The sequence below is a fragment of the Nipponia nippon genome, unplaced genomic scaffold, assembly GCF_047370975.1.
Source record: "Nipponia nippon isolate SJK-2023a ecotype South Korea unplaced genomic scaffold, ASM4737097v1 scaffold_3, whole genome shotgun sequence".
NCBI lineage: Eukaryota > Metazoa > Chordata > Aves > Pelecaniformes > Threskiornithidae > Nipponia > Nipponia nippon.
The window spans coordinates 109,299,251-109,325,793 of record NW_028262347.1 but is presented as its reverse complement, the minus strand read 5'-3'; the positions used below and the strand labels follow the sequence as shown (position 1 = coordinate 109,325,793).

The window sequence follows — 26,543 nt, the reverse complement described above, 5'->3', positions numbered from 1 at the left end:
ATATCACTAACTTGGCTCCAGATTCACCTGCATAATTTAATGCAGGAATTCGTACTGAAGATTAAGCATGTAAGACTAGACAGGTCCCTTCTTAATCTTTTCTGTATCTCAAATCATTATTCCAAAAGCAGTAAAACAGAGGACAGTGCAGCCCAAATATTCACTCCATATTGTCCTTCAAGATTGGTACTGAGGAGATTAAATATCTTGCAAAACAGGACAGGATCAAGATTTTTATTTACGTCAGTCCAGCATAAAGGAGTTTTTTCTTCCTGTTTTGATTCTTTTCAACCACGGGCAGATTGCACAGAAGTGAATGAAAGTTAGCTTCAGTTAGGTGAAGACTTGGGCCATGGGGAAAAGAAACATCGGCACAATGCCTGCTTTCATTTTCGTATGATACAAGACTGTTACTGGTCATACATCAAAGTGCTAAAATGCCACACATGTACTCATAGAAGTTTATCAGCACTTCACCTACATCTTCTTTGTAAAGGGGAGGAATTTTTAAAATGACACCCCAGAGAACCTGGCATAATTTGTGTTTTAGTCCCACCCTTTGTACTGTAACAGTTGTTTTTCTCATATGTCAAATATGTTCTTTCTCACTTCCTATCACCAAAGCTCATACTGGTGCAGGAGATACTAACTAATGGGCTACACCGCCCAGCCACCACCTTTTCCCCAAGGAGTTAAACAGTTGTTCATACAACAGTCAGTGTCTAAGCACCCTCTGCAGCCTAATACAGAGGACTAGGTTGCTACTCTGAGTGGTGAAATAGGACCAATTTGCACACAAGTCTCAACATCAGGACCAGCATACACTCAGGTCTGCCTTTTGACCTGAGCTGCAGCCACAGTAAAGACTTGTTTGCGCAGGTAGTAGAAGATGGTCCAAAGGCTAACATGTAATTTTTACTAAAATTGTTGTTTTCTTCCACATTAAAAGACAATCGCACCAGTCACCAGCAGCATCCTCCCATCAACAAACCTCTCCTAAGTACACCCAGTCCAGCCACGTCCAGACTAAAGAAACCATCCGTGCCATCCCTGCCTTTGCCATCTCCTGCTGCAAAACCAAAAGTACCACCGAAGCCTAAGGAGTGTAGTGATGATGAGGTAATGTTTATAGATATACTTGTTTTGACAGTTTAAATGATTGAGGATCCCACACCAATTATAAGATAGACTACACAGCAATGCCATGGCCTCGTCTCTTTCTTAGCCTCTATGGTACAAATCATCTTGTACATCACAAGCAGTGACCTGCGAGTACCATGCTGATTCCTAGGGGATATCTGCCTACTTCAGGAGGCTCTTTAGGCCCCAGAATAGTTTCTGCTCATCCGTAACAAGCTGCAGGCAATGGGGAGAGCGCAACCTCAAAGGCTACCCCATGGCCAAAGGGAAGGGAGGACTTTTATCCACCAGTCCAGAACTGGAGTAATTTGGTAACGGGTTTTCAGTCTTGGAGAATCCCATCTGCAAAGGATGATAAATGTCTGAAATAGCAGCCACTGTGAAATAGCAACTATTATAAGCTGCTGCCAGGGCTTCAATCCCAACAGTTTGTTGTTATGATGGAGGTTTAACTGGTAGATTTTTGTCCTGCATTTCTCATAGGATAATTACATTGTGCCAGTGGACAATGATGACGATAACTATATTGAACCCACAGAAAGCAGCATGCCACTACCTACAAGATGTGAGTTTGTCATTTAAGCTAATAATTATTGCCTTGTTAAGAACAGCAGTAGAAAAAATGGATCAAATTAATGTCTATTTCTAGGGTTCAAAGAGTGGAGGTGCAGCTATTAAAGAGAACACAGCCTGCAAAAAGCCAGTTGGCTCCTTTGGCCCATGGCAAGGCCAAGGAGAATTATTTTTAACTTTATTGGAAGCCATGTTTAATTCCTGCCTCTCTCACTCAGCTGTTTCAAAGTCCAGCCCTGGTACAACCAGGAAGCTTTTCATGGTATGCGATCTCCCTCCTCACCCAAGGGAGCCATAGCATTAAAATTCTCTGTTTGCTGAAGTGCCTCAGGAGAAGAACAAGCCTTTTTAGATTTTCAGTAAATAAAGACAGACTTTGATTCATTTTTTTTACCTCGCCATTTGAAGTATATTTAGCTGGAGAGTGAAATTATTACAGTCCAAAGGTGAGAAGTAAACAGAGAAGAGTATGTAGTTCTGCTCTCTGACATTACTGACAGTATCCAACCTATTCAGCAAGGCATGAACACTGAATTATGTTTCCCTTTTAAAATGAGAGCTGCTTTCTGCCTCAGTTGATTTGTTCAAGGTCACACAAAAAGGCTATCACTTGGACCTACTTAATATTTATTCTTACTGTATAAATGTTACATTGTTAGTTTTTAATACATATGTGCATATATATAAATATCTATGTGTGTATACACACACATGCACAAGTATATATATATATATATGAATAAAATATGGTTTTTAGCTCCTGTGAACAGATTTATGAAGACAACAAAGTCAGCCCCCCCTACTTCTCCAAAGCCTTCTCTTACTTCTGATATGCAAGGTATGTAGAGTTTGTATCACTGTTAAAATAAAATAATCTAAGACTGAGGAATATTAAATTATGCTTGAAGTATTCACAACACAAACCACAGGACATACTTCAGTAAAACAAAAATATGTTCCTCTTTAGGTTTTTCTGCGTTGTAGCAGTTGTTTTGCCGAGCTTTAATAGTAAATCTGTTTTAAGCATGAATAAAACTAGAAGAAGTGATTTGCCCCAAACCAATTTATTTTTAGTCTTTTGCTCTAGTGGAGGAACGCAAATGGATCAATACAGCAAAAACAATTATAGGACTCAGTATGTTAGTAATCCCATTTCACTATCGCAATCAAGACTCAATACTTTAAAACCACATCAAGATTCAACCTTAAAGAAATTCTGTATAGGCTGATGTTTTGCATGTCCTGTGATAAGTGTTCCCATTTCTAAGTTCTATAAAGAGCAATTTATTTGGAAAAAGAAACAAAAGCAGAAGCAAATAAGAAGGATCATATTTGCTCTTGTAGGTGCAGATAAACTTGCTTAATCTTTCTCAGCTGTGCTAACTCCGAGTTGTTTTCCATCCTCATCATGTCATTAATTGCTTGGAATGTAACCTTTTACAGACTGATCACACAGTTCTTTAAAAGTCTTTGCATATTCATTAGCAATGTGTTTAGCTTTCAAGTCGCAAACTACAAAAGTTTTTTGGTTGTTTGTTCTTTTTTTCTGAATGACTTAAGATTTTGTGACTTTTCAGACATTTTAAAATGCCCTTTTCAATCTTAGCCTTTCTGTAAATCAGTTTCAAGCAATAACCAGCTCCTGACAAGTGTTACCAAAAAAAAATAGAACATCTCCCCCTGGTGGGAACTCGGACATTTGTCAGGCTTCATTGCTTCTATTGCACTGAAACGAAATTTGTTGAAATATAATTCAATTTTCATTGAAAAAACTGGACATAGATAAGGATGCTGGTGGTTTTGGCTTTTAGTATCTGTGAATTAAAATACGCCTATGGGACAGAGCTCAGGGATGGACGCTGGCCACTCAAATGAGCCAGCTTGTATTTATGATTCACCTGATCTCTTCCTTCCTGAGAGTCAAGGAAAGGCTAAATGCTATCACAGGTGTGATAACGCATCTTTTCTAAACTGTCCCAGGTTTGCACAACACAAGCATTCATCTTGGGGGGGGGGGGGGGGGGAGGGTAGAAAAAAGCAAAACAACAAAAAAAAGGTTGTGGGGTGAGGGGAAGGTTCATCAATACAGTAACTGTTCATCAGACTTCCTGGGACTTTTCCTGAAGCTCCCGCTAGAAGAGCAGGGGTGTAGCTACCCCAGGGTTTTGGAGGCAGAATCAAGCTCTGAGCAGATTCTCCAAGTTATGTTTCCAGAGACAGAAGTACAATTGATACAAATTCTGATCAGTTTTTCTGGTAACATGCAGTATGTTTCTGCTAACCAAAGAACACGATTTTTATTCCTTTCCTACAGAAGTCTACGAGGTTCCTGAAGAAGAGGTAAGGCCTTTCTATAGTTTGACTCACAGTGCCCTCAGGCAGGGCACAAATGTGATTGTAAAAAAAGATGATCAGCCTTTCAAAGGGGAAAAATGGGAACAAATCTCTGTCTGCGCCGAAAACTTTGACACTTCCTTCACAGAAAAGCTGGCAAACCAATTCAAAAGGTCTGCAGAACAGAGTAAATGGGAAGGGGCTGAAGTTTCCCAGTCCTGTGTGATAGTGATCCAGTCTGGGAAGCAACAGCGTACGGGAATGCTTTCCAGAAGCAGAACTGCAGCAAAGGAGCAGTGACAATTCTGACACAGTCAAAGCAGCGGGCTCAGGGCTTCACAGATTTACTGGTGGTGACTTCTTGCGTCTCCCAGCCTAGTGCAGATTACCAGGCAGAGTTCTACTAGAAATATATACCACAATGCAAAAATAAGATATTGCTGTGATAACATAAGTAGGATCATACAAATGTATTTTCATGAAATCAAAAAGTGACCAACTAATTCAGTGCATTTTCTCTTACAGGAAAAACCATCACCACCACCGGTAACCAGGTAACCCACTGCTATGAATGTTTGTGCATTATTTAAAACTTGTCAGAAAATATATTTTCTCATCTAGATACTATATGTTTGATAATTCTCTCTCTAGAAGATATACATATAGTAATTCTCTCTCTTTAAATTATCTACACAAAGACTGTCATCCATTTCTATGTTAATTTCAATAACCCAAACATAACACATTAAAAAGAAATACCTCTTAAGGATACTTTTTAGAATTTTGATGGGGTAGGGGAGGGGAAAGAGAGTTTGCCTTTGTATTCACTGTTGTTAAATATAATTTTCCTTTCTTAATTCACATTTTATTATTAGGTTCACTAAGCCACTTCCACCTATGCCTGCTCAGAACACAGAGCACTCCCACATGCACAACGTGACCAGAGAGTCACCTAAGCTGGATACTTCCAGGTAAGTCAACAGCAGCTTATATCAATAGGAAATATTAGCAGAGACAAAATTTTCTACTCTCTATTGTGTAGCCTTCAGACAAGAAGCAATTGTCAGGACACACAAATAGCTAGGGACGTTGGGACAAGGTAAGAATGAAAGTTCTCGTTTCCTTGCGAAGTTCTGTATTCAAGCCAGTTTGCCAAATGGGTACTATTTTTCTTGAATATCACTTTAGGAACCCAGTGCAGGAGTAAAACATCTCTGCAAGCCAGTTTAAAGTCCTGTTATCCATATCTGCACCCTTGCAAATGAGATGTTTTTGCAGGGTATGCAGCACAGGATTGCTTGTAAAGAAGCTGGACACAGTAAATCCGTGATTTATATTCCAAGTCTCTGGAGGAAAAGAGGCAAAGGAAACTCGAGCATGCAGCCTATTTCACTCCTGTGTCCCCAAAAGTGTAGGAAGTTGCTTTGTAACCACTGTCTCACTCTAGGACATCGCTCTGTAAAACAGGCTATATGCCCCAGGAAGAGCAGGTGGCATCCACAACATTGTGTGTGTTACAGTGTTTGGTGAGGTCCTGTGCACAGTTGCAGGGGACCTGAGGTCCAGGACAGAAGCTCTTCTAGAACAGTTACACACTAAGGGCACAGCATCACCACAACCACTGCAGCGGTGCATAGCTGCAGTTAAATCCATTTATTGCAAACCTCCTCCTCTCTAGATCTTGAAACGCAGATCTGAGCCAAGCAATTAAATAAGTAAATCCTACTCATCTTAACTTATTGTCTATATTTTCCAGAAATATTTTGCCTCTTCCCAGAAATCGTCTTCATCCAAAAGCAGTGAGTAATTAATGTGCCACTATAAAAGAATGTGTTAAATTTGGGCTGTTCTGTGTTTTTTATATATACATAGAGATGGATGGATGCTTATTATTATCGGGATTAAATAACAGAAACAAGTAACTCTGAATGTCAGATTGATCTAATATTGTAATTGTGGCTATTAATCTTTTGGACAAAAGAGATACATTGGACATCTGTAGTGATCCAAGAAAAACTTCAAATGTTTCAAGGGATACATGTCTCAGTCCACAAAAATAATTTCCAGTACTAAAAAATACCAGTTGAACTCCAGGAACTTTACTTTCAGTAGCAATGGGCGATTTTGCTCAATCTGAAGCACCTTCCTTGAGCCTCATTCCTTTCAGATGATGAATGATTAATACTTTCTGAAAATGGAATCCTTCTAAAATGTCAGCCTGGGTAGTCTGAGTAACCAGTATCACTAGAAAATGCAGTCCATGAAGGAGTAATTACAACCTTTGGATTCCTAAGGCTGTGTTTAAGTCATTCCTCTTCTTCCTCTACTCTTGTCACCAGTCTGTCCCTTCCACTGTGCTGGAACAAAGGTTTTCTGAAGCAAACTACTTGGAAACTTGTCTAACTATAGCAAATGGGTAAAAGCAAATGCATAAAAGTTGGGGTTTTTTTTCAGCCAGATGAGTTCCATAAATTGTTCTACACTATAGCTCTACTAACAGTTGTGTCAGCACAAGAGAGGGTGCGCGAGGAGCAAACTACCAAGAAACAGGGTGACAGTAACTGCATCAGCATCTGTGCCAAAAGCTATGTGCATCAAACTCTGTCCCAGCCCAGTGCTCTGAATTGTCCTTAAGAAATAATCAGTCTACTAATAACTACATAGAGAAATTACACACTTAAAATTAGAATTTGGGGTCATACCATAGCATTAGATGCCACAGTAACATAATGCAGGTGGTAGAAGAACATCTTATAGTCTTACTTTCAATCCTTAAATTTCTAGATATACCAGGTATTCCTGTGGAGGGGTTTTGCACACCTCTACATACAACAGCAGCAGCATTTTAGTTTCCCTTCCACCTCATCACAATGTTCTTCCAATTTAGATCTGTATCCTGTAAGGTGCTGAACAATTTCTGAGTGGTGCCAAGTCCAATTTCTCGTTTATGAAATGGTTTGATTTCTCAACTTTTCTCACCAATATAAGATTAGAAAAAAAATCTTTCTGAAGGGAGAATGTCGGACAGAAATTCCACTCTCTGATCAGCACTAACAAGAATACTCCTGCTTCAGAACATACTCGAGTGCCATATTGCAGCTGAGGCCTCTCCATTAATTCATTCTCAGAGCTTACCTCTAAGATTGATATCATCCTAGCTTTACAGAGAATCAAGAGAGACTATCGTTTCACTGGGGCCACACACTGAGTTAGTTACAGCACCAAGGATGGAGCTCCCAAACAAACACTTGTCTGTACAATGGGTGTATTCAGCTCCTGGGTACTTGCAGTTACCCAGTTTGGCACAAGAGTCAGCCTAGGAAAGAATTACCCAGTGTAGTCCAAATTTTTGGGTCTTTGCTTGTTGTGTAAGTGGCCAGCCCTTATGGTTTTAAAGAAAAACATGGTAATGAGCATGATGTTTGTCCAGTGCTGTGCTGTGCCTTTCCATCCCCAACTATACACACTGACAAAGCAAAACAGTAACCAAAACATCTGTTAACTGCTCCCATTCAATCCATTCTCAACACTAACCAGCACTGATCATGTTAACAGAACTGTAACCCTTGTTCCTCTCAAAGGCCTGGGCTGACTGGGAGAAAAATTTCTCCGCATCTCACTCCCTCAACTGTTGGATGATGGATTACGCCTCTCCAACCAGAGAATGGATGCATTTGTAACCCAGATTAGTGAAAAGTCATTAACCTGGTGGCTGGAGATGGACAAATTAACAACTGGTGCCTCTTTGAAAGGTACTTATCATATGAAAGTCTGATTCCCTAAAAGACAAGAAGTGGGAGCCAAAAGAAAACATGTCCAAAAGAAGCTGGGAAAGGCAATTTACTCAGTATCCTCTGTTCAGTGGAAAATGTGTTCTTAATATATTCAAATCTGCTGCAAAATTTCTGCTTTCCAGCTCAGAAATGAAACATGAACCAAAAGGTCTTGCTGTAAAATTCAGGGCCAATTTTCTCCGTACTACAAGCAATCCCAAGGTTATTAGAATGTTCAAAATTAGATTGATGTTTGCTAAATTTTTTCAAATGCTGTAATAAAAACTGATGAAAAGTATCCTGGATATTAGATGCATTTTGTACAAATATATTTAAACATTACTACAGATTACCAAGACCAGATTATTTATGCACTTCCCATTTAATAATAATTCCTTTTTTAATTGCTTCTCATCAAATCTAACATATATTTTCCATTACAGGACCATGAAACAAACAGTAATGATGAAAGTAAGTATTCTGTACTGAAAACACAGCAATATGAGCAGAATTTGTTGTCAATATGTCACTGGTGACCTTAATATAGCATGTAGTGGAGTGTGTCAGTATAAATTTTATCTGTCAGCAATAAGCAAGAAATGGTACTGAACTGTTTTCTAGTATAATCAGAGTCAAAATATGTCAAAACAAAAATTAAACCAATGGATATTTTTTACTTTTATCACATTAATACTGAAATGGAAGTTCAGATACAGCTAATTATTGCATACTAAATATGTCGTTTGCATCTCTAGATCATAGCTTCAATAACACACAAGAATCCAGATTTCCCACTGGAGCAGCTCCGTCTCCGTTACCGAGGGGCATGTGAGTAAAAAATAATAAACCTATTTCTTTGATAGAGATGGGGTTAATTACTAGGTAGGTGTATTAGGGGCTAACTCCTATCCTTGCCTATGGCAATCAGAATTCAGGAGTAATTTTTATTGCTGTTCATGAAAGATATCCTGACTAGGTAAAGGCAAGCTATTCTTTCACTGTTTCTGGAGGAATACTGCTTGCATGCCAGTGCCACTACTCTTCACTGCCTGCCACCAATGGCAGATGCTGGCTGGCATACTTAATTTAGTCACATACTGCAGCAATAGCATGTGCATGCCTATAAATGCAGAAAGCTGTGGTTTTCGTTAAAACACTTTTGCCCCACCCAAGTTGTCATCTTAAGCATCGGAGAGATTGTAGCTTCTTTGCATATCATAAGTACCTTTCCTGAGTACCCACATTATATCTGATACCCTTACTCTGTTTTTGTTTTTCTAACTGCTACAGCTATCCAATAAGGAGATGCATCCCATCTTGGCCAGAAATATCTTGGGAATCAATGAACCTGATGCTTAGTTGCTAAATTAATTAATGTATCTGCTAAGTAACCTAACTCTTTTTTTCTTTTTCCTCCAATCTGCAGAAAGAAAATTTCTAATGCAGTAAATTCACCAGTAAGTTGACTTGTAATTGCATAATCAAACGATAGCTTTACAGATTATTTTTAATTTATTGTAAAACTTAATTTTATCATGAGTTTGGGTACAACATAAATGTATAAAAATAGGGGAAAGTTATAAAGAAAGGAAATATTTGGGTGCAGTTATATGAACTAAGCAGCAGTCATAATGCTCAAGTAGAAAAATATTTTGATTAAAGGGATGTTTGTATTCAGTGCTCCAGGGTGTAACAATAAACACAGTGCAAGAACTGAATAAAATGAGAAATAAATGGGAACACAGGCCATTCAGAAGTATTCCCTAAAATATACAGGGCTGCATATGGGAAACATGGATTTATTGTAAGAGTGATAGCTCAAGAAAGATGTGGGATTTTACCAGAATTTGTTAGAGGTTTTTCAGTAAGTATTTCATCACCAGAAAAATATCCCAAAACCTTTTGTGGGAGAAAGTGAGAGAACTGGTTGAAATTTTCAAAGAAATTCATTTGAAAAATGTTTTGAAACTGACAGTTTATTATCGTTGTTTCAAAATGGAAAAAAAAAAATTGAAACCGGAAGGTTGGGCAAGTTTTTACTGTGAGCCAAACTGACAATTTAACTTTCAGTAAAAAGAAATGTGTTCAGACATTTGTGAGCATAGCTTGACAAAGATGAAAATATTCAAATTTTGATTTGTAAGTATTTGGGATGGACTTTTCATTTTTGGACTTGAGATAAGAACGAAATGTTTTTTACATCATAAACTTAGAGATGAGAGTTTATTTTAAAAAAAAAAAAAAAAGCATGCATCTCTAGCTTTTACTTTCGTCCATCTATTTATACACACAAACTGGGATTCTTTCCAAATCTACTTTGCAAAATCCCAAGCTTCAAGGTCATACAACTCTTCACAGAATGGCCATGTCCCTACCTCCTAATCCCTCCAGGATGCCAGGATGCTGTCAATTCTAAATGTAAACTAGTTCACAAAAAGCACAAAAGATAAACGCTTGCTGTACAAGTAATGTGCCATTTAATATTTGGTTTCCTTCTGTTTTATTGCAGAAACCAACTTTACCTTCCAGAGAGACCTTAACTGCAAATGAAGGTAAATTATCTCCACTACTGTGGAAAAAGTTGACACTTATCAGAATTTAATTTTCCTTTTATTAAAAACATGAATCAAACACTACCACATTCAATTTATTCTAGGTTTTTGAGGGGGGTTTGGTTTTAGCAGTTTCAAACTGGATCTGGCCAGCCTTAGTTGCACTGAATATCATTGTTCTCTAAAAGCAGTCACAGTAAAACTATTGAGGTTACTGGCAGGGTAACGTACGACCTAATGGACCAGCAATGTGCCATGTAGTCCTCAAAGTGGAGAAGGGGGAAGGGAGGCGAAGCGCGAGCGCATCATTCTGAACTCAGCAAGAGCCACCTCACATGGAGCCAACTCCTGGCAAGAGCAAGTCCCTTGCACAGGCAGAAAAGGCGTCTTGCCTCTGTGCAAGGCGGCAGCTCCTCCAGGCAAAAACTCAGCAGGAGCTGCTGTCTAACACAAGGGTAAGCTGCAGCCAGCCAGCCGCGCCTCCTCCGGCTGAGCTCTTGTAGGCAGCCTGCCCCAGCGTCCTCCCTCATCTCACACAGCTCGCCTCTCGGAAGGCAAGTCTCCCACTGAGCTCCTGCAGGCATTCACAGCGCAGCTATTTGCCTAGAAATTTGGTGGTATGCCACTAGTTAATAAAGAAAGCAGCAGGATGGCAAGCTGCCATGTAAGGAAAACCCCCAAAAGTTATAATAATAAAATAAACCCTCCTTCAACTACTGGGACTCTCTTATCTGGGACAATATATTTCTGAATAAATCTTGACTCTATAATTTGTTTTCCCAAACTATAGAAAAACCTACAGCAGCAGAACGACGACGAGGTTCCAGCCAAGAGCTTCCGCTTCCACCCCTTCCAAGTGGTGCCCAAAAGTAAAATCACTTTTTATCATCTTTAGAATATTTCAATGCACCACAGCTCCTAGCTCGGTCTAAACACAGCTGTGAGAAGTTCAAAGGGGAGCACTGTTTTCTCTGTAGCCTTCTGTTGCTTTTTGAAAGTCATGTTTCTTGAATCCTCACAGTAGCAAAAAATAAAACATGGCAAATGCATCCAAATACTATAACCACCACCAAAAAGCATGGGAGGATATAATCTTTAATTGGGTGATAGAGATTTAAACCAGATGTTTAAATTCCTAATTGTCCGTACTAGCAGGACATGATTTTTTTTTTTTTAAAATACCTGTATCTGGCCCTTATTTTTCAATGGACAAATGGGTGAGATGGAACACATTCTACCACTGCATGCTTCAAAGGCACAATTTTAATATTTTCAGAACTGGGTAGATCTTCTCAGACCTTTCTGTAATCTCTTGATATTTATTTCAGGCCTTTGCTCCAAAAGCCCTCAATTCTGCCAAGTAAGTGTAATTCAAATTTTGAATTAAAATGTGATTAACTTGTAATTTCAAATTAATCTTTGAATTAAGATTATTTCAAGATGCCATGCATATTCATTAGTTTGGAATTAACATTTGTCTCTGTAATGCATACAAAGAGGAGATCAAGTATCCAGGGGCTTAGCTCAGCTAGTAAAATTAAGGGTGCGTGTCAGGTTTATTGTATAAATCGATGGAAATTGGGTGCTTCATTCCCATTTGTGACTACTGGAAACTTCTGCCAAAGGCAGTTTGGGTCAATTCCCATCATAATAAAGATTTCATCAATCTTCCCTGCCATAGAAGAACCCCAAATATGACATTTCTGGGCTGTTCCAGGCTTCTGCTGCCTAGAAGCCAGATAGATTATTATTGCATCCAGCAATTTATTCTTTCTCTACAGGGGAAAAAAAAAGAAGGTATTTTTATAATGGCAAACACTAAAGCTCTTCTGTAAGTAACGCTTTCAAAGAGGGACTTCATTTCAGTTCACAGTTAAAAACAAATTAGATAATATGTCTATGAACTCTCTTTGCACATTAGGGTAAATTAGATCTGATGTTTTTCTAGTCTCTTGTCAGCAGACACTTGTCTGACCTTCCTACAAGCCCTTTTCTGCACATATTTCAGTCTGAACATATCTTTCACACTGCAAATGGATGATGAGAATTGCACATAGAAATCTGCATGTGGTGTAGCTTAAACTTATATGCTGTTAGTACTTCTCTCTATTTCCTGAAGATGTTTGCTCGATGTACGTTGCAATTACATCTCCTATGCTGTGGAACTATAATAATGGTTCATATTCATGCAGTAGACTGATGCTCTCAAGTTTGTCTGCTCCTGTCGCGCAACTGATGTGCGTCAACTTGTAGCACAAATTCTTACTAATTCCTAAAGCATAGCTATTCTTCAAGGTCATCTGGTGCTAAATGACGACCTGATTAGTAAACTTTCTTTAACACACTCTTATTCTGTGCCAGGTCCAATAACAACTTAATCACAGACACAATTGGTCCCAATCACTAATGTCCCTTCAGCATAACCTGCCATCTCTTCCTTGTCACCATAGAAGCCTAGCGTTAACTTTCATATTCTTCATAAAAAGTACTAATTTCCCATATGGCACGGTATCAAATGCTCTACTGAAGTCCAGAGTAAGTACAGTACCATATTCCCTCTTTGTAGAACTCTGGTATGCTATATGAAACAGCTATAACATTTTTATCTACTTGGGTAAATATTTTCTCTTGCTAATTGTACCTGTACCTCCAAATCCTAATGTTCTTTCCTTCAAATTCTCTCCTAGGGCCTCGTGCTCTGTGGAGTCAGACAAAAAGGCATGTAGCTGTTCAGGTCACTTTTTCCACTTCAAGTATAGCAATTATGTTTGATATTTTTTAATCATATGGTATCACCCTGACTTTAAATGTATTTAAAATAATTGTTACTACCTTGTAATTCCATGTGCCAGTTCTTTAAAATTTCTGGGATAAAGATCATCTGGGCCTACCAGTTCAATTGTACTAAGCTATTTGAGTTTTGCTTCCAATTTGGTTGTCAAAATTTCCATTTCTGTACAAGAACTACTATTGGTTTAGTACCTAGATTACCTTAAAAATCAATAAAATTCTTACTGCAGACAGCCCCATTTCTCTTTCCTTTTTACACAGCTAAGGAATCTATTACTTATTTTAATTTCCCTTTGTAAAGTCTAATTCAGGCTGAATTCTGGCAATTCTTACTTTGTTCATAAAACATACTTGTCAGCTGTAGCTTTTGCAGCTGGTCAGTCAAAATTTGACAGAAAAACCAAAATTCTTAATATTGAATAGCCTTCTTCAGGTGATTATTCATTCATTGAGAGCTGGAACTGCTCTTACAATGTCTCCCTTGTACTTGCAACTGTCTGGAAGCTGCAGTCCATCTTTACTACAAAAGAAGTTCTAAACCTACTTTGAGTAGGTGTCTTTGAGCTCTCCAGTCCAATTGAATTTTTTTAATTCTGAGTCACTGTATGACCTCCTCTATAACATTCTTACTGCTTTCTGAAACCAAAATCTAAATCAGAATTATATTAGTAAAGATTTGATCAAGCAGTCTGCAAAGTATCGTGTCCAGGAATAGGTGAGTGCTAACAATCCTGGTAGCATTTTTTTTTCCCCAATAAGTAAAACAAACAGGAAATAAATCCTCCCATAATAACAGAATAAGTAACACTCAACTTTCTACAATCATCTTCTCTAGTATAAAAAAATTGATCTGTACCCAACTCTGATCACAAGTACCTATAGCAAATACCTACACTATCTTTGACCAAGATTCTGTTTTACCAGAAAAGAATTATTTATACTTACTTCCCATATTTCTATGACATCATTACTATGCAACACTACTACAATTGGACTAAATTAGTGAAAAATTATCTCTGAGCTACATTTGTTTTCCTGAGTCCCTCACATATATGACTACTACTCACACTGGACTGAGTGCTTTTTGCATTGTGTTCTTGCATTTTCTTTATATATTGCTACATTGATTCACTTAGGAGGTGGTGGTGGTGGGGTTTCTTGCATTTTAAGTCTAGCTCTGGCTATTAACCAAGTTGTTAACCAAACTGTTATTAACCGAACTGTTTCTTTCTTTATAAGCATGGCTCCTCTTTTGAGCAGGCATGTGTCCCAGGCACTTATATAGGGCCCATCCATTTGCAGTAGATAGCTTTCCTGAGTGATACCAAAGGTCAAGTGTTTCCAGATCTTCCAAAGTCCTTGTAACAAATCAATTTCTTACAGCATAACAAACATACTTGGAAAACTTATACATGTTGTTCTTTCTCTTTTCTAGAAGTGCCAGAAGCTGTAAACCGTTCTCTGGGTACTTGCCCTCACAGCAGCATTTCATCTACTTCAAGTACTGCAGACCAGGTATAACATTAGCTAAATTCACGTTACAGAAATCTTCTTATCCTTTACTTTAAAGTAGTATTTCCGCCCCTACCCCCTTTCTAAATAAAAGTCATACTCCTTTTGTTGAGGGCATCCATGTCCCCTTTTGCAGTGAAGATTTTTCTGTAGCACAAATAATCTGAATGTTAGCTTTTGTACAAAAAAACCGCTTAGAACATATAGCATAGGAGAGATTTAACAAACTGTAGAAAAATATGTAAATAGCATTATACCAAGGCTTGGCACTCTACCAGTCACTTTAAACAAAACCCAAAAAAGCCTCTTAGTTTCAGGCCTTCCTGACTCCCCAGTTCATAATACCTCGACATCATTGGAAACAAGGAAATCTGCAGTGATGTGCTTAAGTCTAGTCTTTGATATAGATGGCTATAAAGAGTTTTTAATTGCCTACTTTTTTCTAACTTATAGCTGTACATACTGCGTCCTGAAAAAAAAAAATAATGTGCACCACGCAAATACAATGAAGCCATCTGCAGCCATTAGCATTAGCCTGCACTGATGTAATGCCCTAAGAAATCCCAGAAATTTGTAGGAGGAAACAGGGATGCTCTGCTGACTGGCCCAGCACAGCAGGATGCAGAGAGCAGAATCACTTTTATAAACATTGCCCTATTTATTGCGGTTTGGGGTGTCAGCAAAGTTTTAAGAACTGAGAAGAAAGTCACTGCTGCTCCTCTCAGAGGACACTGTGATGCCTCCCCCTACATGTTTTAGTCTCTCCCAAGTCCTACTCCTTTCTGTTCCTTTAAAGAGACCTCTTCTCATTATAGTTAACGCTGTCAGTTTTACAACCAATTCTTTTTTCTGTGTTTCACTGCAACATTAAACTTTGAATAATCTAAGCAAATGCAAAGTTATTTTCATTTCAGTGCTATTCCCTTTACTCTCATTTTGGATGAAGGGAGACTACAGAATGCAGGAAGCCATTTGTATTAGCCTAGTAGTCACAAACAAGGTAAAAATAGTTCTGTTGAGTGCAAAACAAAGGCTCTATTATGCAGAGCCAGTAACATTAAACGTTCTAAAGCCTGACATGGCAAAGATAATACAACAGTGAAGTTCTGGAAAAATTTTAACAGTATGTCATACTGGATATTTATTATAAAAATTGCTTTCAAATACACAATCCAGCAGACACTAAATAAACAGCTTGCAGCAATTACACTTGCAGCTTCTATGTAACAGCCATGGGCAAAACCACAGCTTAATAAAACATCCATTTTGTTTTTTAAAAAAAAATAATACTGACTGTTAGTTACTATTATTTTCCCACCAATTATGTACAGTGGTATCATTTGTTGTAGCGTCCTGCACGATACAGGTGCTTGCAGACATGATTCATGCCCATAAAGTTCATTATTTGTTTGGTTCCCACCCAAACTTTGGCAGCAGCTCTCTGCTTCCAGATTATAGGCCACAGATAGTGCAGTTGATTCCTGTTCTGTTGAACAAAGATTGGTTTACTGGACTCATTCTTTAAGTAGCTGAGTACCTTGCATACTTGCAATTCCTCTCATCCTATCTTTTTCCAATGAATAGTGGGACTGGATAAATACATGGAAGAACTTTGGAGGTAAAGTTATATGTTATGGCTTGAGCCAATCTAAGAATTTAGTGCAATGCGCCCAAAATGGAGGCTCTGCGCTCTCTTCACTGTCAACTCCCCTCCCAGCCACAGGCTTCTCTGGTGTTCTGCTGATCCCACAGTGGGCTGAGCCAACTCATTAAACTGACAGGAAACCAACCTGGCCAACACAAAACAAGACAAACCAAAAAGGTAACAATTTTTTTTCTGTGAGATTACTAAAGTGAATCATCGCACCGTGGGATCAGATGAGCAAGAAAATGAGCACAAGGAAGAAGCAAAGACATTCCCTTTTTGGCAGCAATATGCCAGCTAAACCAGATCACCCATAAGTGCAACTTCATTTTCAATCTGTTTTGTACAGAGGCAACAAAGCTTGTGTGAAAATGAATTTTATCATTAAGCTTGTTACTACAAAGTTGCAGCAAAACTGTTCAAATGACCAGGAAAGTTAATACCCAGAAGTATTCAACAGGAAATACTCCCAGCACTATTTCTATAGCCTCTCTACTCACTTGTGTTAGCTTTTGCATCAGCCTCCTCAGCAAGAGCTCACTTTTTATGATTGCTGGCTTTATAACCTGCTAGTTAATCTTCTAGCTATTGAAGTCTGATAATGTATAGGTCTCATGTTGCTCCTAATCCCTCATCCTGTCCTTCCCTTGAGTATCATTTCTTTTCATACTTCTCTAAAATCCCCCATACCTTTCCCCTAAACTCCACTCCTGTTCCCAAATGTACACACAGTCCTCCATCATCTTATACCCGGTTTTCTACTTCTTCTCTTGCTCAAATTATAATCTCGTACCACTCACTCCCAACTGCCATCACTTCCTCACATCTTTTTATCTTTGCACTTCCTTTGCTGTCAGAGCTTTTATCTTCTAAAACAGAATCCACCTATCTTTAGGGTGCCAATCTTTCTACTTTGTATCTTTGCCCCATGTTTTCCGCTGGAAGAACAGGTTACATTCATTTACTGTACAGAACACCGCCAAGCATTTAACAGAATGGAGAGGAGGAGGATGATCTTGGCAAGGTGTTCACAGGGGATAACATATAGAAATGAGGCACCCAAGAGATACGTTATAAAATATAAGCCGCTTTTGTATTCTGTCACAGATGTAATCCTTCTCCACAGTAAACATGGTTTTATGCCTTTTAGATAAGAGCACTGTTTCAAATGTAAGGATATATTCAGACTCAGTCCAACAGACAACTGGAACTGAATCCGTATCTCATGTCTCGGGTGAAAACACTGGGGGCTGAACTGCTGCATTAGTTAGAGGAAAGACAATTATTCCTCTGTTTTGTAGGACTCCATCCATTTCTCTTTATTTAGTAACAACAAAAAGAGCAAAAGGTACACTTATCCAATCTCCATGCTATCCGGATGGAGGCAATCATGATCATGTTCACAAATAGCATTAAGTATATAGGAAACTTTATTCCCAAAACTTGGATGCCTACCAAATCTGGACATTTCATTGGGAGCCCACAGCTGAGGAGCATTTAAATTGTTACTGGTCAATTTATTCCTCAACATGTCCTGGATACCCTCTTTACATTCTACTAGAATAGCTTCCTGCTTTAAAAATACCAAACTATCCTCTAGTTGAACATGACTACTTTCCTCAGGGTATCTTTCTCTCTTCTTCTATCACACATCTATTACCACTGTTTTGACACACTAGCTTTTCTTTGTCCTACCTCTATCCAACAGAAACAGTGAGCTCCTGGCAAAGAATTTTCTAAATTCTGTGTTTTCTACAGTGTTCTGCATTTGAGTTCTTCACAGCTGTCATTATTTAGCAATAACTCCCTTACAGGCCATATTCTTTATTATCACCATTACTATTTTACAGGTGAAACACTGTTTCTCTCTTTCTAGGATGCTGGTGTTCATAGTAAAGCATGGTATGCTGCTACCTGTGATAGGAAAACGGCAGAAGATGCATTGTACCGATCAAACAAGGTAGGTCACTTTTAAAGAACGTCTGTTTTATGAAAAACCTTCAAATAAAAAAAAAAGACAACCAGAAATATTCTAAGAACATCAGCTGTATTCTAAACAGGTCAGAGTACTGTTCCATGCAAATACTGTCAAACATGAAATTATTGTGGTGAAACTATTTAACTGTGGTTTCCATCCCAAGACAAAGTTGCATTAGTGTAACTCAAAGACTGGTGCACTGCAGAGAAAGCTATTACAGACTAGAGAGCTGAGGAAGACCTGATAGCTCATGTGCATCCATTAAAATGGAAAGCAAAGCCCCATGACTTTTAAATGATCTCCATCACTGTCCAATGGCTCATGTAAAAACAGCTACTATTTGGAAAGGCTGATGCTGCTATGCATTTTGAAAGAGCAACACTATGCATTTAGGTATTTGGAGAATTTGAGTTCTCTCAACTATTCTGCGTACAAAAGCTAGTGTCATAGAAGGGAATAGCAACATGTAGAATTGCATCCTCGGCATCAGGTACATTTTCCACTCCTGCCTAACTCCACAAAGCAGGATAAAGGGGCAGAGCACTGGGCTATCACCAGTGTAGGCTACCGCTAGCTAGTGAGCACTGGGCTACAGTGTCAGCAGCTGTAGGTGCTCAACTTTATCAGAATGCTTTCTACAGCTCTGGAGAAACAGTATCTCCACCTCTCACTGCTTTCTTGCCTACCTACTGCCACTGATAGTAACTTCATTTCCTAATAGTCTGTGGACTCCAACAGACTGCTGCCAGTGCATGTTTATTTCTTCTTTCTTTCTCTGACAGCGAGAACAGGCAGCAGCAAAGATGGCTCTTAAACGACACCTTTGTAAGCCACTGTTAGCAGGAACACATGCTACTTCTCATCTCCTGCTATACGGTTTTTCTAATGGGAGAAAAGGGTTTAATGCTAATATAGATGAAAATATTAAGCTAAAAACAAAGTTGCTGGATGAAATAAGCTGAATACACTTACTACTTTTCTCTCTTTAGGATGGATCTTTTCTAATAAGAAAGAGTTCTGGACAGGATTCACGGCAACCATACACGCTGGTTGTGTTTTACAACAGAAGAGTATACAACATTCCTATACGATTTATTGAATCAACAAGACAATATGCACTGGGCAGAGAAAAAAGCGGTGAAGAGGTGAGGTGATGTGAGGGTGTTTTTCCCCTAACAGTTTTCAGTTATATACCTTTAATAAGCAAGGATTAACATATGTTGCACTATCACCAAAAGGATTCTTCATATATAATGACTGATCTATCAAGCTAGAGAAACCAGTGTAACATCAGGTCCTGCATACTGTCAGTAATTAAAACCATAGATCAAGTTTAAAATGTACTCATAGAACTGTTTTGAAAAGTTATCAAGATCAGAGCTGCAGCTGCTAGATAAATTCTCCAGCTGTTTATAGTCCTCTATTCACCTTCTACCTAAGACGCTAGTTTTCTTGCAAAACTGTAAAGGAAGAACAGCCATGCTCAGGGAAAACAAACAAACAAACAAAAAACCAACACTAAACCAACAAACAAACAAACCCAAATCAAACAAAAAAATCAAACAAGAAAAACCCACCAAACAAACAAACACAAAAAAAACTCTATCAAAAATGAGAATGACAGTACTTTTCTTTATGCGAAAATAGGATTAAAATGTTAAACTCTAGTTCTAGACTGCAAAAATCACTGGTTGGCTATTATACCACAGATAATTAGTCTGACAGCAAAACAGAAACTTGGAATCCAAATACCAATAAAAACTGTTATCACTGCACAGAGTAGGCTTTTCAGGGATGTGAAAGTAGGCTTGCCTTAGCCTAATTATCTGCCTCCCAGGCAATGGTTTTGAGGTTACAAAATAAACAATAGCCTGGAGCCCATCTGGCCTTCAACAAAGGGTCAAAAATTACCTCAGGAGAAAAAGACAGTCCAAAATCTGTATTTGGCCAAAGACCAAAGGGGGAAAAACAACAGACCTAGCAGACTCTGGATACTAATTTACAGTGACAGACATTAAAATTGCATAACTAAAACAGTTCTCATTGATGGCTGGCTGTACCATATCACTCCTGGAGATCGCCTTCCCTCTAACTGAGGTGGCTGAACCATAGATGAAGCAGCTTTCAAACTGCCATAGTCTGCAGCCTGGTATATATTAAGATAAACTGAAAGCGGTGTCAGTTTAATATGCCATGTAACGACCTCTGTCGTTCAGTCTGTGCAGGTGGCAACCACAAATGGAAAGGAGCATGAGATGAGATAGCTCGTGGTCATAGTATCTTCCATTGACCAAATCTAATCTGTTTATGACTAGAATCAGGACTAAGAGCAGGATCAGTGCTCTTATTAAAAGGCAGAGCATCTCATTTGGTAACATCATAGCTCCACTCTCTTCAGTGGAGGCAGAAGCAAAGAGAAAAAGACAATGCAGTGACTACTGTCAATATTAGAGCATTAGAGGAAGCCAGCACTAATTAATCTTTGGGTTTTTTTCTATCCAGCGCTTTGACAGTGTTGCTGAAATAGTAGAGAATCATCAGCGTACCTCCCTGGTTCTAATTGACAGTCAAAACAACACAAAAGACTCGACAAAACTGAAATACATTGTAAGAGTTTCTTAAACAAACTGAACTGCTGAAATGAAGACTTTTTAAATAATTTCTTTCAACATCCCAAAACATGTGGATCAGGTAAGAAAAGAAGAAAATTCAAAATGATGGAAAATACCCTTTAAGAGCACGTACTGAGTAGTAAAGAGATGCAGTTCATCAAGTTCAACGCCATGTCACTTTTATCAGAAAAGCACCCATATTTAACCCAAGAAGCCAAAGCAGATATACTTGCATCTGTGATTTCCCTCTGTGACAACACGGGTATTCAAAGCGACATGAAGAACAACTGCACACCACAGTCTGGTCCTTTGACTGCTATTTAAAGATAGATTTCCTGTAGGACATTTTCACTTTAAAAATGAGAATACTCACAGCGATCCACTCTTTCCATTTGTTACATTTACCACAGATCACTGCTTACAGCAATTTCTTTGTAAAGTGCACAGCCCCAGAAGTCAGAGCAACTCGACCTAATGTACTGCTGTGTACAAGCTGAAAATAGGACTGTACTTCATGTGATTAGTGGCAATAAAGCTGTCTGAATGTTTTAGATTAAGGGACATGTGTTGTCCCTTTCCTCAGCTTTACTCTGTTTCATTAATATTTTTGTTTGTATTTTCAAATGTGCAAATAAAATTAAAAATATTGTAAAGTCAGTAGTGTACAGAAGCATTGCTGAATCACATTTCTTAGCATTCTTCCAGCAAGAAAGCATCAATCACTATCCTTGATGTTTTAATGTATATATTTGTATGTGCTCCTTTGCAAGTTCTGTTGTTACGAAAACTACAACTTTTTACAGCTTTAGCTTAAATATTTGGCTTAATAGCTCTCAAATCTTTTGCCTTCAAATTGGCTACTGTTGGTGACCCAAGCACACTGCTTCATTACTAAACCAACTACCCACTCAATTCTTGCAGAATTACTGTTTACAGACACACAAACCAACGCACCCTTTCTTTTTGTAAGCCTGTTCTATCACAGTGGTTTACTTACTGTATTATTGCAAACAAAGTAATTTCCACAAAGGTTAAAGTGGTGGAAATTAAATTAATGAATGTATAAATTGCACCAATGAAGAACTTTTAGGAACTGTTGTTAATTGGTTCTAGAAGTGTTTGATTTCACTGGACCTGAAAATTCATCCATCTTAAAGGTATTTTGCAGAACTGACACTCTATAAACATCTGCTTTGTTCTTTTTGTTCCAGATTAGGCAGTGTTCTCTAGGATTATCTGCAAGGCATTTAAGGCAAGATTGAGCTGAGACATGCAAAGTCTCAGCAAGTCACTTAGAGCTATGTTGTAGCTGTAGTGTGCAATTACTTCCTTGTGGTTTTGATCAATCACTTCTGCAAGTAATGCACCTGTCTTCTAAGCAGAACTGCTTACTAATATGATGATGTTCAGCACCTACCTTGCTATGCCTCAGTTTCTTCCCTCTGCAACACAGATAATACTTACCCCAGATGTGAGGCAAATGAAACACTGGCAAGTAAGAATGTATACAGACTTTACACAAGCCTGCCTCTGTTCACAGTACTACATAAATTTAGTATAGTTTAGTGTTTAGTATAGTTTTAATGTTTAGTATATTGTTCAGTTGGTATTAATCAGTATTATACTAATACTATGCTTAGTACTAGTGTAACATTCAGAACATTAAGACTGCCAAGTCAAGGCCTCAAAATTAACAAAAGTTATTAGTCTCTGCAAGCTTAATTTACTCCTTCGATATGTGTACTCTGATATTATTTAGTTACACGAAACATCACTTTAGAAGGTTACTATTTCAAGCAATACTCACAATGGAAAATACTCCATGAAAAAGCAGCCATTCAATATTTAGCTTTCTTTGCGTTCATATAGGGTCCTTGCCTTATTCACTCATGTACTGTACAGTATTTAAACTTTGCTTTTAACACAACTGTCTGTTTCTTGTTAACCTTTATATGTTGCTCCTCACAAAAGCATCTAGGTTCTTCCAACATTTCTTTCTGAGTTAAATGTGTAGTATCACCATCATTCTAGAACTGAGGAAGAGAAATGCATGAAAAAGTGAAACTCAAATGTAGCTAGGCTTCCATGTGAGAGACTAAGTATCAGTTTTTTAAGGTAATTAGCAATACTGAGCCCTTTCCATCCTTGAAGCACTGCTGCTCCTGCCCCTCAGCTCTAAGTGCTCAGCATTACATGTAACTTTGTGACTGATCTACAAATAACAAATTTGCTCTAGATAGACATTCAACTACTTTGATCCCCACACTCTTCTCTTCTTTTTAGCCATGTTCTACATCATTACAGGGGTACCTTACAGTTTTTGACAACAAAGCAAGGCAGGGATTTGATAAGCAACACCACCTTCCACAAAATAATCCATTTATCCTGAGATGAGAACACCCTAGGCACAAAATAAAGCTCCATGGAAAAAAACAAAACAAAACAAAAAAACCACAAACAAAACCACCAGCATGTGATCACCTCTTTTTTACTACACTTGCAGTTTTATACAGGAAGCAGACTAGTTACTCTGCTTTCCATACCCATGCTAGATCTTTTACAGCTTGGGCAGACTGGAGTGTAGACATATTTTGAAACACAATTTTAGCTGGAGAAGAGAAAGGTCTGAGTGAAGGAAAACAGAAGCTTGCATTTTGCAAGGATATAAAATAAATTAGCACTCAGGATGGAACATGCCATGTTAAAAATCATGACACTATTGATGCCACAGCCAATATAGAATCTAGGAAATGGTAACTCGGTGCAATCCTATACCTGTAACTTTCTTACAACTGTTGTAGTGCCAGCAGCTGCCACTAGTTAATGCTTCAGGTGTTTCCACCAGGTAGCAGGTATGTCAAGGTATGTCTGACCTCTGACAGACATAGCAACACACCTGTCCCCCCATATTTCTTTGAAATTGTTAGCTAATTTCTCTTCCATATAATTGTCACTAACTGAATAGCTAGGGAAAAAAAAACAAAGGAAGACCTAAAACTAGAACTAAAAAATTGGCTTTAAAATGAAGTAAATTTTTTGTCTGAGAACTCAAGGCAAAGTATCACATTTACTAATGTACAAAGGAGTGGAAGTGTTGTCTGCCTACCTGATACAGAAAGAAGAGTACAATGAGTACTGCAAATCATTCCTGACAATGTTGTTCCATGAAAGGAGTAAGAACTTGCATTCTCAAAAATCCAAGTGTTCAGACATGCAAGTTACAAAACTACATTCTTCCTTCAATCTAAACCACCAGCAGCAGGCAGAAATTCTTAGGAAATGTTGTAAAAAAACATGTCTCACACGACAACAGCCCTGGAACAAATATTGAACACAAGTTTTTTGTTAAGACATTGGAATTACTGAGGAAGAGAAACCATGACTTACTGATTAATACACAGCTTGCAAAGAATACACAATGGGATAGATTTTAGGACTCCTTAAGGCCACTTCACACAAACACATGCACGCTGCACAAATAAGGCTTAGGCCAAGTATATATTTACAAAACATTTTCTCAGAGGAAAAACACTTGTTGACCCTCCACTTGCACCTATTTCTGTACGTCCCAAAACACTACAACGAAATTAAGGTTTTTTTATCTTGCTATATGTGCAATGTCACAAGCTATCTTAAAATGTTATGGCTGCAAAGCCAAGCACTCAAAATCAAGACACTCTTCAAATCAGGTTACCTGTGCAACCTTAATTTGTCGCATCAGATATATCCATTACAATACAAGCATTAAATATATGATCATTGACTATTTTTCCATGTGGATTTATGTATTTCACTTGGTTCACATGATACTTTAGGGATAGATCACAGCCATGTAATGAAACACTGCTGTTTGTAAGATATTTTTAAGATACCTTTCCCATTTACTGAAGATGCTGAGAAATGCGCAAACATTGCAGGAGTCAGACAGTAAAAAGGTAGCCTCATATTGGTAAAGCAGTTGAACATTTCACTGAAGAACTGTGTAGTGTCCCTCCACCTTCTACTGCACTATCCACTGTGATGCTGGTCAGACTGCTTAAGCCAAACTTTCTCCTGATCATCAATCGTGATCTTAATTTTGTTGAAGTCTCATTTGAGATTCCTTGAAATCTGATCTGCAGAAGTGCCAAACTCTTAGGACCTCAAAGTGTTATGAAAAAGCTCATACATTCAGAACAGTACTTGAGCAATGTGCGCTAAATTATACAAAGACATAATTGAGGGTGGGGAAACAAAACATTAAATAACTGCTCAAGAGGGAGCAACAGTTCTCTGCACTGAATGAGATAGGTGTCCATGGACAGTGACACATGACAATGAATTAAGATTGTATAAAGCAACCTTATTCCAACATTTCCTAGCTTTACAATGTTCTTTTTCACAGTATCGTTTAATGTCACCCAATTCATAGGAAAACAAGCTGGAGGGAAAAAAAATTCCAATGACAGTTGTCACTCTCATGATTCATCAATAGAGAGAAAACCCCTAACTCTACAGCAGAATTTCCACCTCTATGCTAACTGTTAACAAAAATTGGTCACCCTCAGTAAAGTTGCACCAAATATGTTTTAGCAACAAACTTCTCAGATATTTCTGCCAAAGAAGGCAATAGCAATATCCAGAAATCAGGGGTTCAATTTCAGGGTTTACAGGAGAGCAAGCTGAGGCAGGCAATAGATCCTTCCAGTCAAAAAAGCTCAACACATTTTTGTCCTTTCCTAATGCTGTTTCTTTCTAATGCACTTCCTCACCACTACACTAGTCTTCTTCAAAGTTCCTAGCCGAATTCATGTCAGAACTCAAGCCCGTTGTGCAGCACAAAATGATCCGATTTTGATACAGAACACACACCAACTGTATATTAATTCACCCATACTATGCTGCCTTGACTGTCTCAGGTACTTCAGTTGACTCCCATACATAACTCACTAGCTACAAGGCTGGTGTGCATCTTCCTGCCAACAGACACATCAAGAAAAAAAAAATATCTAGCTACTGAAGTAATTTTTTAAAAATCATTTTCATTATAACACTTTTAAAAACATAAGTCGAATTCTGTTACCAGTGACATCCCTGTGACATCCATAAAACACTTCTAATTGTTTCATTGGTAGCAAGTCAATCTTCACTTTCACTTTATGGAAACAGTCACCGAGAACTACCCCTGGACTTGCATACAATCTAAAACCTCAGAGATTTCAATGTCCCAGTCCTCTCCAAGTCCAGTATTCAACAGTTTGTCCATCAGTACTTTGGGAAGCTGACTTACACACCTAAGATGCCATCTTCCAGTACCTGGGCAAAAGGTGCCATACGGAAAGGACACTCCCACTGAAGACTGGATCTAGCCTCTGGGTTCATTAAGAATCTGGAGGACAAAGCCTCTAAACATAATAATTACTGTGGATAGTAAGAACCTTCATTTGTATACTCACAGTCATTATGGACAAGATAACATCTTCTGTTTACATACCCTCACGTAAACATTAAAAATGTGAAGCATATTCTCCCTCGATTGTTATCCCTGAAAGTGTACATAGGAAGCAAGCAGGCTCCTAGGAATATTACCCTACTGGCTGGTAAAATGAGGGAGGAATAACTTAGCCTTGGTTTTACCAAACCCCTGGTACCCTA

General features: G+C 38.3%; 1 protein-coding gene across 5 annotated transcripts in view; it reads left to right on the top strand.

The window, feature by feature from the left end:
• Positions 1-21,566, top strand: part of BLNK (B cell linker) — a 117,430-nt gene extending 95,864 nt beyond the window's left edge. For all 5 annotated transcript variants that reach the window (XM_087767434.1, XM_087767432.1, XM_009465328.2 and 2 more), the window contains 17 exons: positions 950-1,119; positions 1,624-1,705; positions 2,471-2,551; positions 4,028-4,053; positions 4,573-4,601; positions 4,923-5,018; positions 5,804-5,846; positions 8,264-8,291; positions 8,576-8,648; positions 9,247-9,277; positions 10,330-10,372; positions 11,163-11,241; positions 11,701-11,732; positions 14,598-14,677; positions 18,196-18,279; positions 19,287-19,442; positions 20,800-21,566. In XM_087767434.1, the coding sequence (XP_087623560.1) occupies positions 950-1,119; positions 1,624-1,705; positions 2,471-2,551; positions 4,028-4,053; positions 4,573-4,601; positions 4,923-5,018; positions 5,804-5,846; positions 8,264-8,291; positions 8,576-8,648; positions 9,247-9,277; positions 10,330-10,372; positions 11,163-11,241; positions 11,701-11,732; positions 14,598-14,677; positions 18,196-18,279; positions 19,287-19,442; positions 20,800-20,919 (1,253 nt within the window). In that variant the 3' untranslated portion in view covers positions 20,920-21,566. The remainder of the gene's footprint in view (positions 1-949; positions 1,120-1,623; positions 1,706-2,470; positions 2,552-4,027; positions 4,054-4,572; positions 4,602-4,922; positions 5,019-5,803; positions 5,847-8,263; positions 8,292-8,575; positions 8,649-9,246; positions 9,278-10,329; positions 10,373-11,162; positions 11,242-11,700; positions 11,733-14,597; positions 14,678-18,195; positions 18,280-19,286; positions 19,443-20,799) is intronic.
• The last annotated feature ends 4,977 nt before the right edge of the window (positions 21,567-26,543 follow it).